This window comes from Homalodisca vitripennis, chromosome 4 (assembly GCF_021130785.1).
Source record: "Homalodisca vitripennis isolate AUS2020 chromosome 4, UT_GWSS_2.1, whole genome shotgun sequence".
Lineage (NCBI taxonomy): Eukaryota > Metazoa > Arthropoda > Insecta > Hemiptera > Cicadellidae > Homalodisca > Homalodisca vitripennis.
The window spans coordinates 159844810-159860653 of record NC_060210.1 but is presented as its reverse complement, the minus strand read 5'-3'; the positions used below and the strand labels follow the sequence as shown (position 1 = coordinate 159860653).

General features: G+C 32.8%; 1 protein-coding gene across 1 annotated transcript in view; it reads right to left on the bottom strand.

Moving 5' to 3' along the window:
* Positions 1 to 7710: 7710 nt before the first annotated feature.
* Positions 7711 to 15844, bottom strand: part of LOC124361249 (protein inturned) — a 46208-nt gene continuing 38074 nt past the window's right edge. The window contains 4 exon segments of the mRNA XM_046815294.1: positions 7711 to 8287; positions 10744 to 10886; positions 14096 to 14273; positions 15351 to 15439. Coding sequence (XP_046671250.1) covers positions 8164 to 8287; positions 10744 to 10886; positions 14096 to 14273; positions 15351 to 15439 — 534 coding nt within the window. The 3' untranslated portion in view covers positions 7711 to 8163.

Sequence of the window (15844 nt, the reverse complement as noted above, 5' to 3'; positions counted from 1 at the left end):
ACTGTTTTGATTCTGACCTAATTACAAAATTATATATATATATATATATATATATATATATATTTATTGTTTCTCGGGGCAAAATAGCAAACTCCAATTTTGCATTGGAAATATAATTAATATAACGAGTGTAACTTTAAATTTTCAAATTATAGTAGAGGTGTTTTCTTAGTGCGATTTTGTTTCCACTGAATAGACCTTTAACTTGACGTCACAAGATAAAGGTTCCAATTTGAAAATTTAAAGTTAAACCCTTCTACCGCCCTTTGAAAAAAGGGACGGTAGAGGGGTTTAACTTTAATTAATTGGAAGTATTAAACCCAAAATTTTGTTACCGTATATTGATGATGTCTTTTGTACATGGGAAAATAAAATGAACACTCAAAATGAATTATTAAAATATCAATAAAATAAGGCAATCGATAACATTTACCATTAAAAATGAGGATAATAGTGAAATTCCATTTCTTGATGTTTTGATAACAAAAACAAAAGAAAACACAATTAAAACAACATTAGTTTTACAAGAAGATTTTCAGTGGTAGTACCTTAATTATAATTCAAATCATCCTCAACATGTAAAAATTGGATTAGTATAAAGTTTGTCACAGAAGATTAATAATTTGGTGCCTGATGACAGATAAAATTTTAAAGGAAAATGATACTACATAACTTTTGGTTAAAAATAACTATCCTTGGTCAATCATTGAACAAGTTAGACTAAAAATAAAAGTTGAAATCAAATTTTAAAAAACCAATACTAATTATCTGTAACTATTCCTTATGTAAAAGGAACATCAGAAAGATTCATAAGATAAATTCTAAAGTTAACATCCGTACTGTTAAGTCACAAAATAATCTAAGAGGTTACTTTACAAAATTAAAACCAAACAACAGGAAACCAAGAATGTAATATACAAAATTGACTGTGGATGCAAAAAGACATATTGATTAAGCATCAAGACCTGTGGACACAAGGCTAAAAGAACTTAGTTACAATTATAAAAAAAATTTAAAAATCTAAATTAGTTGAACATGCTATAAAAGAAAATCACCACATAAATTGTAAATCATCAAGTGTAGTTTTTAACCCTTTAAGGAGTGCGTGTAAACACTACATAATGATTAAGGACGTCATATGACGTATATTCTTATAGTGGCCCAAAGGAGTACGGACGTCATATGACGTTTAGCCTCTGTATTTTTGTATTATTGTAAATGCATTGCTATTAATGATTGCCTTTAGGTAGATTAATCTGCAAAGTGGTTCCATCTATCGGCAACATACTTAACTTCCATGTTTGTGCTTGCATTCACTTGTAATCTGATTTTACCACCAGATCGTAGTAGACACCTGGTAGAAGCCACCGACTCAAGGCCTTGTTGCACGCATCACATTGCTGTCAGAATATGCCGCCATATTATACTAACCATTCCTTGTATACTGCATACTGTGGCCATATTTGTTAAACAACCATCTAGTTTGTTACTGTTGTCCAAATGGCAGACAATAATGATTGAGTCTGCCGTAGTGAGGAAATAAGACATTTGATTTTGAAAAAAGAACTGAAATATAGACTTGTAGAACACATAGTCCTTTTCATTCAGCTTTCAAATGTAAATAAACATTTTTTTAGAGATTTTAAAGATTTTAATTTTTTACTCGTTTTGGTATTTTTTGGATTTCATCCATTACTTATTTTAGACTATCAAAGGAAGACGTCATATGACGTCCATACTTCTTAAAGGGTTAAGGAATCTTCCTGGACTAAAAGAAACAAATTTGAAAATGCATGTATGACGATATTGAAAGATAAATGTATCTCCCAACCTTCCATAAATTTCAGTGAAATCTTTCTACCATTAGTAAAAGAAGAAATCCGATCAAAAATTAAGAATTGCAAACCATATTTTTCTATATAATACTTTTATAGTTTATCGTTTTTGGTCTTTACAATTAGTTTTAAATTTTATTCTAACTATTTTATCATATGCTTTTTCTGTGAACTGATGATACCTTAACTGGCAAAAGCGTTTTTAAAATAAATTAAAATGGTACAAGAAATAAAAATGTCTTTTCTATTAAAACCTGGTGACTTCCATCAAACATACAAAGCATAAAATGAAAGTTGTCTATGACTAATGTAAAAATTTCTACATTAATTCTTTCTATCACATTTGTAAATAATTTTATACATGCTATATTTCCGTAGGACACTCTTTATCAGACAGTGGATCAAGTTGGTAGAAACAAAATAATTTTTGCTATTGTCAATTGTAAATTGAGCTGTTCTTTATTTTTACCACCTTACCATAAGACACATTCTGAAAATGTTATATTGGTATGACCCTTGTTAGATATTTACCCCTACACAAATATGAAAATTTACAAAGACTTTATTTACTTAGAAAATGACATATAAATGAAAATACATATTTTTGAAAAAAATAAGCAATATATTTGATATGATGGTTATATATAGTATACATAAAAGTTTAAAAATACAAGGTGTGAAAGAGGTTATAAAACTATAAATGCATATAACTATGTTTTCTACAACATAACCTATATAATGAGTTAAAACTAAGTGTTTTGTTGTACACATAACAAGATTTAAAATCTTTTACAAAAATTGGGGCATTATTTTATATTTCCCTTAATAACAAAAAATATGAGAGCTTGAAGTGTTATAAAATTACTTAGGTGTCTTAAGAAATTACCTTTTCTATATAAAATAATAATAATATACACATGTGTTTCAAAAGAAAAAAAGTTTACTGCTATATAGGAAATGGTGTTCGTTTTTAAAAGTTTGATGTATATATATTTTAAAATGTCTCTAAAAAAGGAGAGGTTCCTTATTTAAATTTCACTGCCTGATTTATATTTTTCAAGATTACAATGGTGGCCTATTTAAAGAAACCACCCTGTAAATATTAAAAGACAAGGATTATGTTTCCCTACAGTTCTCTCAGGTCCGGAGGGGCGGGGGCATGCAATGACTGCAAAGCATTATACAGACCCTGAAACAAACCCTGCAATAATGTATATTTGGACTATCCAGAAAGTAAATTACATTTTGCTCTGTAGCCGCTAGGGTCGGGACTATCATGGCCATTTTGATGTCAGTGCGTTTCTCCGTTCAGTGGCTATCCAGCCATGCTAGTGAGAGTTTACTGTTGCTCCTTGTTGTTTATCAATATCAGTATAATATGTGTGATGCAGTTGAAAATACCACAAATTTAGATCTGGTATGAATACAGAGAATGCACTATTACATTTCTTGACAGATGTGAATGATGGTAAATGTGTTAGTGGTCTTTTCCTCAATATAACGAAAGCCTCTGAAACAATGAACCATACAGTTTTATTGGACAAATTATATCAATACAGAGTGCGTGGAATTGCATACAGATGGTTTGAGCACAATGAACCAATTGAGATTTATCGCCAACTCTGTGAAGTTTATGGGAAGGTGGTTATTACTGAAGGTGGAGTGCATCAATAGTGCATTAGGTTTAAAAATGGCTGAACTAATGTGCAGGTTGACTAACGAAGTGGACGGCCAAGCATTGTGACCGATGAAATTGTCTCTATAAGAGTCAATGAGAAGATTAAAGAAAATCGCAGATTCATAAAAACATAACTCTCACTTATTCTTCCTCAAATTTCAAGGAGTCTGTTACACAAAATTGTTACGTAAACTTTTACCATAATACGCAGATAGGTTACCATAACTTTTTTTGCAAGATAGGTACCAAAAATCTTTTCAGAAACCCATAATAAGCAGTGTATGGCTGCATCATTTACATTTTAGGACACTTACGAAAAAGATGGTGACTCACTGCTCAATCAAATCATTACATTACAAAACTTGGGTAAAACACATGAATTGTGAAAAAAAATTACAGCTATGGTGTAGGGGCACACACAAGTTTGAAAATTAATACTTCAAGGAAGGGACCTAAATGTCAAGTCAATTATTTGGTTTGTAAAATGATGAGCAAAGGAGAAGGGAGAATTTAGAGGTCTGCATAATGTCACAATGACTAGAAATATTAAATATGAGGAATGGTCACATTCGAGAAGAATGGAGGTAGTAAGTCTAATGTAGATGTATCTGTGGTGTCTGGAGACTTAGAGTTAGTAAAAGACTGGAAAGTGACACGTAGTGACCACAGGATGCTGAGGTTCAGTGTCTTTGAGCCTAAAAGGAAAGCTAGGAATATGAAGAAACAGGAGGATGGAATCTGATGAAAGCAGATTGAAGAACATTTCAAGTACTAATAGAGGCTGGACAGGAGAATATGAGAAAACTACTTAATACTACATGATACAAAACTGTGGAGATATGTTTGAGTAACTGGAGAACCTGATTAGTGAAACTACTAACAATACAGTACTGAAGCTGACAAGAAGGAACAAAGACAAGGATGGTAGTCAAAAGATTTAACAATTTTGATAAAAGGGTGAAGAGATAACTACAGAGATGAAGGAGAAGGACTGAGGAAAGAATAGAGGAATATATATGGAGCAAAATCCTGTTTATTAATCAGTGGGGACAGAAAAGAGGAAACACTGATATGCTTCGGCAGGCAAGCAGGATCCCTGGAGAGCTGCACAGAAAATAATAGCTTGTACATTTAAGGGAAAGATGCAATTTTAAGTATTGCAATAGTCACTGCCTAAGTATTAGAAGTGATGAAAGAATTCCTGCAAGTTCTGGTGAAGGAAGACAATCCCAAAAATGACACCGAAGAGCAGAGGCTGGCGAGGATGGAAATTGTTAAGGATAGCTTTGGACGAAAGAAGGGCAGAAAGGTTTGAAGAAAATACAGGTTGAGGAGTAAATTGATGAAAGCAGTTTGTTCTCTATAAAGGAACAAGGTACTGGATGGACTTAGTATGATGTTGGAGGAATGTCTTTCTGGATGGATGATAGGAAGGAATGGTAAATATTTTCCTGAAAGAAGAAGAAAAACATTCAGAAAGAGTTAAATTGTACATTTCTACCGACAATTGGTAAAATGGCGGAAAGACTTGTGAAGGGATTAAGAGACTTTTTGAAGTAGGAAATAGGATGTTAATAAGGATTTTAGTAAGATAAAGGAACAATGGAGGCAGACGAGAGGAGAGATACAAGTTGTGAATACTCCTTGCCATCACAGGAGCCTCCAATGGAGCATGTTGGCCTGAAATTTTATGGACACTAAGAGAATGGCATTGCCCCCAAAGAGGTACTGTATACAGGGTGTATATTATGTCTGGAAACACCCAAATATATCCTTTAATAATTTAAATATAAATTTGAAACCTCTTACAATCGTGATAGAGATTGGGCATCTACTTTTTGGAACAATGTTTTGTTATGTCACACCAACGGGGGACGTCCTGCCGAGGGTATCGTGAATATTCTTAATGGAAGCCTATACCTTGTGATACATAATTTTAAAGGTAATAGCTTACTGAATTGAATGCCACAAACCGCATCTCAAAGGAATTATTCTATCAGAAAATAGAGCATTTTTAGTATTGAAAATTTACTGATGTTCAACAATGTAATTTTAACATGGTTCTTGCCACAAAATGTGTTACACTAATTTTTTAGCATTTTTTTAAATGTTCAATTAAATAAAACAAAAATTTCATTTTAAGCTGGTTCTATTAGCACAAATTTGCCAGTTTTTATTACAGTACAATTATGGAAATACTTATGTTATTGATTTCTTATTACAAATAAAAAATAATGTATGCTGTTAGAAAAGTCTTACAACAAACGTTTTACCTGCATTTGGTGTCAAAGCAATTGTTCGAACTGTGTTCCTTCTACGGTTTGACAATGAGCCAATCTTGTGTAAAATGATTCGACAGAGTTGCCTAACATTTCTTCAGTTATCAAAGCAATCTCCTCTATAATCCTGTTTCTTAGGTCTTCCAAATTATGAGGCTTTCTTCTACAAACATTGGATTTTAAATGACCCCATAGGAAATAATCGATTGGTGACAAATCCGGAGATCTTGGAGGCCATTCGATTTCTCCTCTTCGGCCAATCCATTTATGAGGAAACCTTAAATCCAAATACTCTCTTACCTGTCTCCCATAATGGGGTGGAGCACCATCCTGCTGAAACCATACATTATCAAAGTATTCTCCTGATGCAATTTGAATAGCTGGGATTATTTCATTTTGGAGCATATTGTAGTAAAGTTCGGCATTTAAATTTCCATTGATGAAAAAGGGTCCAACAATTTTGTTACCTAAAATTCCACACCATACGTTCAGTTTTTGTGGTTGCTGTGAATGGGACTCAGTAATCCAATGTGGGTTTTCACTAGCCCAGTAACGGCAATTGTGCCTGTTAACATTGCCATTTAGGAAAAAAGTTGCCTCATCAGAAAATAGTATGTTGGTCAGAAAATCTCTATTGTCATCACATTTGCGCATCACAAGTTCACAAAACTCAACTCTTCTGTCGTAATCATCCTCAATTAACTGTTGGACTAAATGAACTTTAAATGGTTTGTATTTATTAATTTTCAAAATCTTACTCACAGACATAGGGTGCATATCATGTTGCTGTGCAGCTTTTCTGAGCGATGTATGTGGGTCTTCAATAAATGTTTGCAAAACATCTAGTGCATGTTCTTCATCTGTTGCAGATTGTATCCTACCCGACTTTGGCCGATTACGTACACTCCCTGTCATTTCAAAACGCTCAATAGTTTTTGATATTGTTGAAACACTTATGGGATTCCTTTCTGGGAAAGTGTCATTAAACAAATTACAAACTTCCCGATAAGATCTTTGACGATCGCCATATCCTCGCATCATCAACAGAGTAATTCGTTCTCTTTCAGACAATTCCATTAAAATGCCAAATAAAAACTGAACTACTGTAATTAGATAACTTGTTGACAGCAATGCTTCAGAGACACTGATTAACTCGACAGGAATAATATGACCTTTGTCCATTTGTAATTCCCAAGCTTAGACCTGTCTAGTGAAAGCTCCATGCTCAACAAACTGAAACCTGTAGACCAGATGATTAATAACACAATAATGTTTCTCATAGGCTAGTGACCTTTGTCTCTTTAAACCTTCCTGCTGACTGGAAAACACCAAGTACAGATTCATAAGTAATCAGAGAAAGTGACTCATAAGTTTTATTCATTGTAATAAAAACTGGTAAATTTGTACTAATGAAACCAGCTTAAAAATAAATTGTTTATTTTATTTTAATTGAACATTTAAAAAATGCTAAAAAATTAGTGTAACACATTTTGTGGCAAGAACCATGTTAAAATTACATTGTTGAACATCAGTAAATTTTCAATACTAAAAATGCTCTATTTTCTGATAGAATAATTCCTTTGAGATGCGGTTTGTGGCATTCAATTCAGTAAGCTATTACCTTTAAAATTATGTATCACAAGGTATAGGCTTCCATTAAGAATATTCACGATACCCTCGGCAGGACGTCCCCCGTTGGTGTGACATAACAAAACATTGTTCCAAAAAGTAGATGCCCAATCTCTATCACGATTGTAAGAGGTTTCAAATTTATATTTAAATTATTAAAGGATATATTTGGGTGTTTCCAGACATAATATACACCCTGTTATATACTGATAACAGATTATTTCCATGAGAAAAAAAAGTTGAATTAAGAATAAATATATTAAGGAAACGTAAGAAAATAACGAGAGGATGCACCCCACGCCCTGTTCCACTATGGAACGTAATTTTAATGTATCCTTCTGGAGATGTATGTTTTAAACCATAAAAATTATTTACCCCAGCTTAGACTTACAAATCTATTATACTAATACTACTAATTTATCACAGACAAGAAGGCAAAGTTGAAATGCTTATAAGTACGACAATAAAATAAGTTTAAAAGTTTTGATTCCATGTTAAACACAAGGTCAAAATATTTTCTTACCTACAATTATAATTACCTAACTAATATTTTGTTCTTTTGCATCATATATTAAATATCTATTACTAATTTTTATTTAATTTTTGTATTGAGCAGTTTTAATCTCTTAAATGTCAACTTTGTTACCAATTATTAATTTTTCATAAAATTCACAATAAAAAAGTTAAACAGATGGTCAATTTTTCCCAAATCACTATTCACAAAATCTTATATTAATACTTTTTAACCTAATTTATATCCTGAGGCACTTAATGCAAGCCTGAAAGCAATTTCCACAAGATTTTGGGGAGCTAAATCTTGATAACAGATGTAAACTTCACGAGGCTGTGGCATGAAAAATAATCTCCTGAAACAAAACAAGAACATATATATTACTTTACTGTTTGACTGGTATGGTTTCTGTGTTATTGAAATTTAGTTGTAATACAAAAATGAATCAATCAAAATCATCAAAATTTGAAGTATTATACACAGCATTGTTTAATTTCCTTGTTAAACCTTGAACCAACAATCAGCAGATATTCCATTGAATGGACTGTTCTGCAACTGACAATCAATGGATATTCTGCAGATTTGCAATGTTTACTATTATCATTTAAAAGATTTAACCATCTCTTTCCATTAAAACATTATGTAACGCTTTTAAACTATTAAATGAAGTTTAATAAATGGCCAATTTTGAGTTGAATCCTGTGACATAAGCCACTCCTCCACTTTCAAATATTATTTTTCCGAAGTAATTTTACTTTGGTTTATTTAATTTAGTTTCAACAGTTTTTATTCAACAGTTACAACAATACCAATGTTATTCTATATATGACGATAAAGTAGCATGCTTCCTAAACACTGGACAAAAATACCCAATCTAATATTAATTTTTAAACTTTTTTTACACAATTAAAAAAACACTAACTATTTTCTGTTATTAGAAACAAATAGCAATCAGTATTAGACTTAATTTATAAAAATTTATAAAAATTAACTGCTTACATTTAACAATCTAACTCTAGACCTAAAACAAAGTAACATACTGACTGTATTTTCATTCAAGACATTTAGGAGATTATTTGGACCATGAAACTGGACCAGACTGGGCATTGGAAGCGTAATGTTTTTGATTAAGTCTGAAAGGAGTTATATTAAACAAAACACACACATAAAGCCCACTTTCTTTCATGTGCTCTCTTTTGTTACGATATTGATTACAGTCATAATCACGTTAAGTTTATTATACAGGCGGCAACTTTTTTAAAGAGAGGCCCTTCAAAAACTAAATTTCGCGTAAGAAAATATTGTCAACCCATAGGTATGTTTAGACGGAACCTTTCCATCACACGATGATACACACCAATCCTCAACAGACGCACAAGGGGAAGATGAGGGTAACAAAAAAGTACATCCAAAATATTAAATCAGGATGGATATATGGTCCAAGGCACTATTCTTGGACATGGGAGTTGGCCCTGGAGTTGCAGGTTCAATTTCTGCACCTGTGCATTCTTTATTAAGTGTGTCAGACCCAAAAACCTGTTTTGAATATTTGTAATTACTATTTAAAATAAAACCACATAATTTGTGTTATTTTACGTTTTGCAAGGCATTTATGACCATAATAGCTTTTAAAATTAAAAACAAATTAATTTAAACCATGATACCATTAAACCACGAAAACCCTGTACTAAAACTAGTGTGCCAAAGGATTAGTATTCACAGAACTATTAAAAAATGTTAATGTATTTATTTAGTTACCTACCTAACTGTACTTCACATTGCAGTTACCTAACTGTACTTCACATTGCAGTTAATCACTTGCAATTCAACCATCAGATTACCTTCCTCCCCTCTACAGTGAGGGCAACAGTTGTACCTATCTTTCTGAAGATTTATTGGCTGAGCGTTAGCAACGTTTATCACTATGAGGGCAAGTAAAATTTCTCTTTTGTTTATCTGTCTGTCCACATTATATCTCCAGAATTAACTAACCTGTAGAAAAGCTTCATTTCCACATATGCCATATCGAGTTCAATGACGGTACATGTCTTCATAGGATTTGGCCGAGCATTAGTGAATATTACATTAGTCTTATGGGTAACCATGATGGCAATGAGAAAATTGCACAACAAAAATTCATAAACAAAAGAAAAACAATAATTTTACATTTTCATATGTAATTTGGTTACTGTTGGATTGATTGTTAAGACTAGCTGTATTCTGACAGATACTTTGATATTGGTTTATTTGTGAATAGACAAGATAAAAAGTTCCATGATTGTGCATACTTCTACATAGAGTTTGGCTTAATGTTATCAAAGGTGATAATAATTAGAGAGTGAACTTATTATATAGGCTTGAAATTTTGTATACCACTAAGAGTTCTAGTAAAATCTCTCTTCTGCCTGTGTGGCTTTCCGGATGAATAACTCAAGAACAAATTTAGCTATGAACTTAACATTTTGCATGAAACTTCATTTCTACATAGACAAGAATGAGTTTGATGATGGTGGATGTCAATCTATGAGACTTGGCTGAGTGTCATTGAAGCCTATCGCTCAGTAAGCTGGCAAAATTTCTCTTCTGTCTACCTGGGGACTATTATTTCTGTTCTATCCGCAGGAAATCTTGATAATGAAAAGTGGATGCAACTTCAACAAAGCCTGTTAGGCAAAATGTAGTCTGGCATATTCCTACCTTGTAAATACAAAAAACGGAACAATCCCATCCCTCATTATCTCTGTTTTATCTCCTGTACAAAAAATAAAAACAACAGTTTAACAGTTGTGAACAGAATATATATTGACTTACCCAACTACCCAGTAGGTCAGAGACGCCAACTTTTTTGATGATTCATTCTTAGCAGGTGGACATTCAAACAACATGGCATGTTCCTTGTTTGCAATTAATGTTTTGTTTATCAAACAATCAGAAACTTCCTGGACTTTTAACTTCTGAAAATTATAAACACATTTAAAAATTGTGTAATTTTATAATGTTTAAAAATCCTTAACAAATTACTAAAACAATAAAGTAAGACAAATATTCCATTACTTTATCTATTAACTACATAAGAAAAATAATATAATAACAATACATTATTATTGCGTAATAGTAAATACTAGGCATTTTAATATAGGTTATTAATGTGTGAATCGTGCTTAGACAATTTAGGTGATTTTAATATCACAAATAACTCTCTTTAAAATAGTAGTAACATTTTACAATCCAAATAAGTCATGCAATTGACATACATTTTTTTATTTCCTTCATAAGTTGTTCCCCCTCCCTCCCACTGTACATGTGTGATGGATGGTAATAAAGAATAGTTGCAAAAAACAGTATAGTGTATTTTTAAAAACATTTGATGGTTTTAACCCTTTTAGTGCTAAGGTGTCTGGCACATTGCCATACCTAAGAGTGCTAAGCATTTTAGTGCATAAATGCAGTGTTTTATTAAATTCCTTACTATTTCCTTATTTGAGGTCATATCTTATTAATTCTTTTTTTGTATTGAAGATAAATAACCAATAAACAAAAATAAATAAAAAAATACATTTGTACATATTTGGATTGTTATAAAAAAATGTTTCTTTATAATGTAAATTTTTTAATAATTGTTTTTCACTTTGGCATACAATTTTAGTATGCAAACAATTTTATATTATTTTTCTGATGCTACAATCGGAAAGAGCAACTAAAACTAAACAAATTCCATATATTTGATTTTTTTTATTTTTACACAATAAATAAGAAGTGTGGATGAAAAATATAATATGTTGTCTGCGCCAAATTTTGCCCTACATATAGGCCTAATGTTTGAAACGCTCAAGAGAAAAAGTAATACACTTACTATTATTACCTTAAATGCTTTACTAACTTTATTATTATTTATAAAAGAAGAAATTCAAGCACAGTTAACACTTTTTTTACCTAAACAATTGTTTTATTCAGTAATGAAACTGTAAAAAAAGGTGAAGTAACTCATCATAACCTGCACAATGTTCGTATTACATATAGTTTGTAACTTAGTAATATATAATACAAATGGAAAACACAAATGAAAAATGAAGTAATGCAATGATTTGGAATACTAATGAAGTAGTATTTCACAATTGTAACACAATTTAATGGATAAAATAAGATAAAACAGAGTAAACAAAGCACAGCGTCAGTTCGCTCGCAACGTAAATATCCTTTTTTTACTGACCTTTTTATTTCACTTTAATGACGTAAAACAGCTGGTCGCCGGCAATTAAATATACAAATATCGTTACTCTGTGGCTTTTAGATGAACTGTCATCGTTTGTAGCCAGTAACTTGCATAAACTGAACCAATATATATATATATAAATACGCTGCGTCTACGACGTAGACGCTATAGCACTAAAAGGGTTAAATATTACATTTTCAGCTAATTTTGATTGGTTAGGCTAACTCACAGAATTGTTAGAAATATGCTCACTGACTTCTAAACCCAATGTCTATTTTAATGATTCTATTTTATTTGGTGACATTTTGAACTACGAGGGGTATCCAAAAAGTAAGTTTCCATTAATTATGAAAAAGTTAAAAAGACTCAAAAAATAACTGAAACACATTTATTCAACTTTTTACATCATACCTTATTTTTCTACATAGTTACCATCCCTTTCTAAGCACTCTTGGTATCTAGGAAGTAGTTTTTTTATTCCAGCATCACAAAATTCACCCGCCAAATTTTTAAGCCAAGTATCCACCTCATTTTGAAGGTCATCGCTGTTGGCAAATCGCCGACCGCCAAGGTGTCTTTTCAGCTCCGGAAACAGATGAAAATCGCTAGGCGCAAGATCTGGTGAGTATGGAGGATGACCAAAAACATCCCACTTAAATTTCCTCAAAAGTTCCATTGTTGCACGAGCAGCGTGTGGTCGGGCGTTATCTTGAATAAGCAGAACCGTGCGCGACAAAAGTCCGCGCCGTTTATTCTGTATTGCCCGCCGAAGTCTGGTGAGAACTTCACAATACCTTTCTGCATTTGTGGTTTCGCCACGAGGAAGATAGTCAATCAATAACACTCCACGGCAGTCCCAAAAAACTGTAGCCATTACCTTTCCTGCCGACTCAAAAACTTTGGCTTTTTGAGGAGCTGCCTCTCCTTTTTTTTGTCACACCATACTCTGGCGTTTGGTCTCTGGAGTTGAGTGTTGAATCCATGTTTCATCACCAGTGACTATTCTACTGAAAAGGTTTTCATCTTCATCATCAAACAATCGCAAGAAAGACTGGGCAGCAGCCATTCGTTGTTGTTTATGGGCATTGCTCAATAAGCGAGGCACCCATCTTGCACACACTTTTGCAAGCTGAAGATCTTCTGTCATGATATTGTGCACAGATGACCGGCTAACTTCAACACTTGATGGCAGTTTATCCATAATTTCATCGAGAGTCACTCGCTTATCATTGTCAATAACTGCTCGTACAGCATTAATGACGTCAGGTTGCCGAGAATTGGCCGGTCGGCCACTACGCTCATCGTCATGAACATTTTCTCTTCCTTCCAAAAACATTGCACGCCAACGACGGACCATCTGAACGGACATAACATGTTCACCATACACTTGAAACAACTGACAATGAATTTCAACGGCAGTTTCGTTTTTGGCGGTCAAGAAACGAATAACACTACAGACTTCGCAACTGGCGGCAGAACGCAGTGGAGTCTCCATGATGTTTGGGCAGCAACTGACTGAGAAGCGTGACAATGGGCCAGTGACCGGCGCACCTGTTGCCAACCGAACCGCGCTACATATCCCCGCCCACAACTGCACGCTGTGTTACGTACGCGTCTTTTTACAGAACAGGGAAACTTACTTTTTGGATACCCCTCGTAATACATTTTTCATTCTACTATTGCTTTTTTGCTTAATATCAGCTGTCAGAAAACTGCTGTTTCTTTTGATGTAAGTTAATTATATAGTTGTTTATAGCAGCATTGTGGTTTTGTTTTGTAATTAAAAGAAAGAAAAATTCACAAAATAAGGTTTTTTAAATTGCTTGTTTTTAGATTGAAATTAAAAAAAAAAAATCCCTTATAAAAAACACAGTTATACATTGGCATTATTGGGTTGGGTTACATAAAAAAATGCCAAACAGTCGGGATGTTATAACACACAAATATTACCTTGAATCTCATTGTATTTTGTAACAGATCATGAATCAATGGTGCCATCATTCGAAAGTTGTCCAGTATCAATTTTAGGCGGCCAGAGTTTGAACTTGTTGGAGAGCACAGAAGTACACCTTCAGTACAATCCAAATGGACATAATAGAACAGGGTGTTTTGTTCTCCAGCAGTAAGCCTGTAACATTCAGGTGAAATGGATAAAAATAATCTAACCAAACTAATAGTAAAACATTGTGTGGAATACCACACAGAATCTGGTGATGTGATTCCATCTATAGCTAGAATAGTTCTAATATATATTCGGACTCAGAACAATGCAAATGGACATAATAGAACAGGGTGTTTTGTTCTCCAGCAGTAAGCCTGTAACATTCAGGTGAAATGGATAAAAATAATCTAACCAAACTAATAGTAAAACATTGTGTGGAATACCACACAGAATCTGGTGATGTGATTCCATCTATAGCTAGAATAGTTCTAATATATATTCGGACTCAGAACAATGCAAAATATTAGTTTGGGACATTTTATTTGAATTTTACCAGTGTTAAACCTGGAGCTGCCTATCAGTATAATTAGAATCAACTCACATTATTTATTCAAATGCAAGATGGAATTACCTAATAAAACACAATCTTCATATGGTTTTCTCAACAAGTCCATCACTGACCATAAGGCATTTCATTTTTCTTTCGTTCAGGGACTTTAGTTCTTAAATAACTCCTTCACTTATTATCTTTGGTCTACACAAAGCGTAAAGTTCTCTGTGAATTGCCACCATAGAATATTGCTTAGGTGTAAAGAATCTAATGACAGCATCCACTTTACACTTGAGGGATTTTCATTGTAGCACACATTAATCCTACTGAAAAAACTAGGAGTTTGAACGACATTTACTTTACCACAGTTGATTGCCTACTGACCTAATATGGTCGTTGGCCCAAGAATTGCGGCCCTCCACTTCCCGTGTAGTGAGCAAATGGAAGTCACTTTCCAAATGGTCCTCGCACTACTACCAGTGGCTAAGTTTATAATTCTCACAATGCCTAAAAATGATGTATAGAATTTCTAGGAATATGTTAAAATTTTAATTGGCATTGATTTAACTACAGTAGACACTTGTCTTGCTTCTAGAAATTTGATATTTGATTCAATTAGTATATTAAATTAAAATAATCAGTATTGTTGCTATTCACTTTCAGTAACATAATATCTACCTAAAATTTAGTTCGAATTATTTTACACAACTTACCTCATTGGCAATGAATACTCAATATCTGAAAGAAGATTTTTCCCCAAATCGGATAAATCAAATAATCTGCTACCAAATCCTCCTTGCTCCTAAAAATTCAAACATTACAATAATTATGATTTATTGGTACTTTAGACGAACCATAATATTAATGTTCAACTCAGATCCACAATAAATACAAAAATAACAATAACTTAGGATTGTCTCTGCAAAAATTTTAGTATTTAAAAGAAAGTTTGTAACAAGTTTCAAGTAACTTAAAGAAACTTGGTCAATGTACGCCCCTGCCATATTCATAGGATCAGTGTTTCTTTCTGTATAGCATGATAGTTATATGAAACTTATATGCTTCCTGTCGTATAAAACAATAAAGTGATATTTTGCTTGAACTTAATTTTTGGTGATTATTTTGACAAAATTACAGGATTGTAAAGAGACATTTGCAATCTTTATATGTGTGTGTGTGTGTGTGTGTGTTTCATTACTAGTGTTTA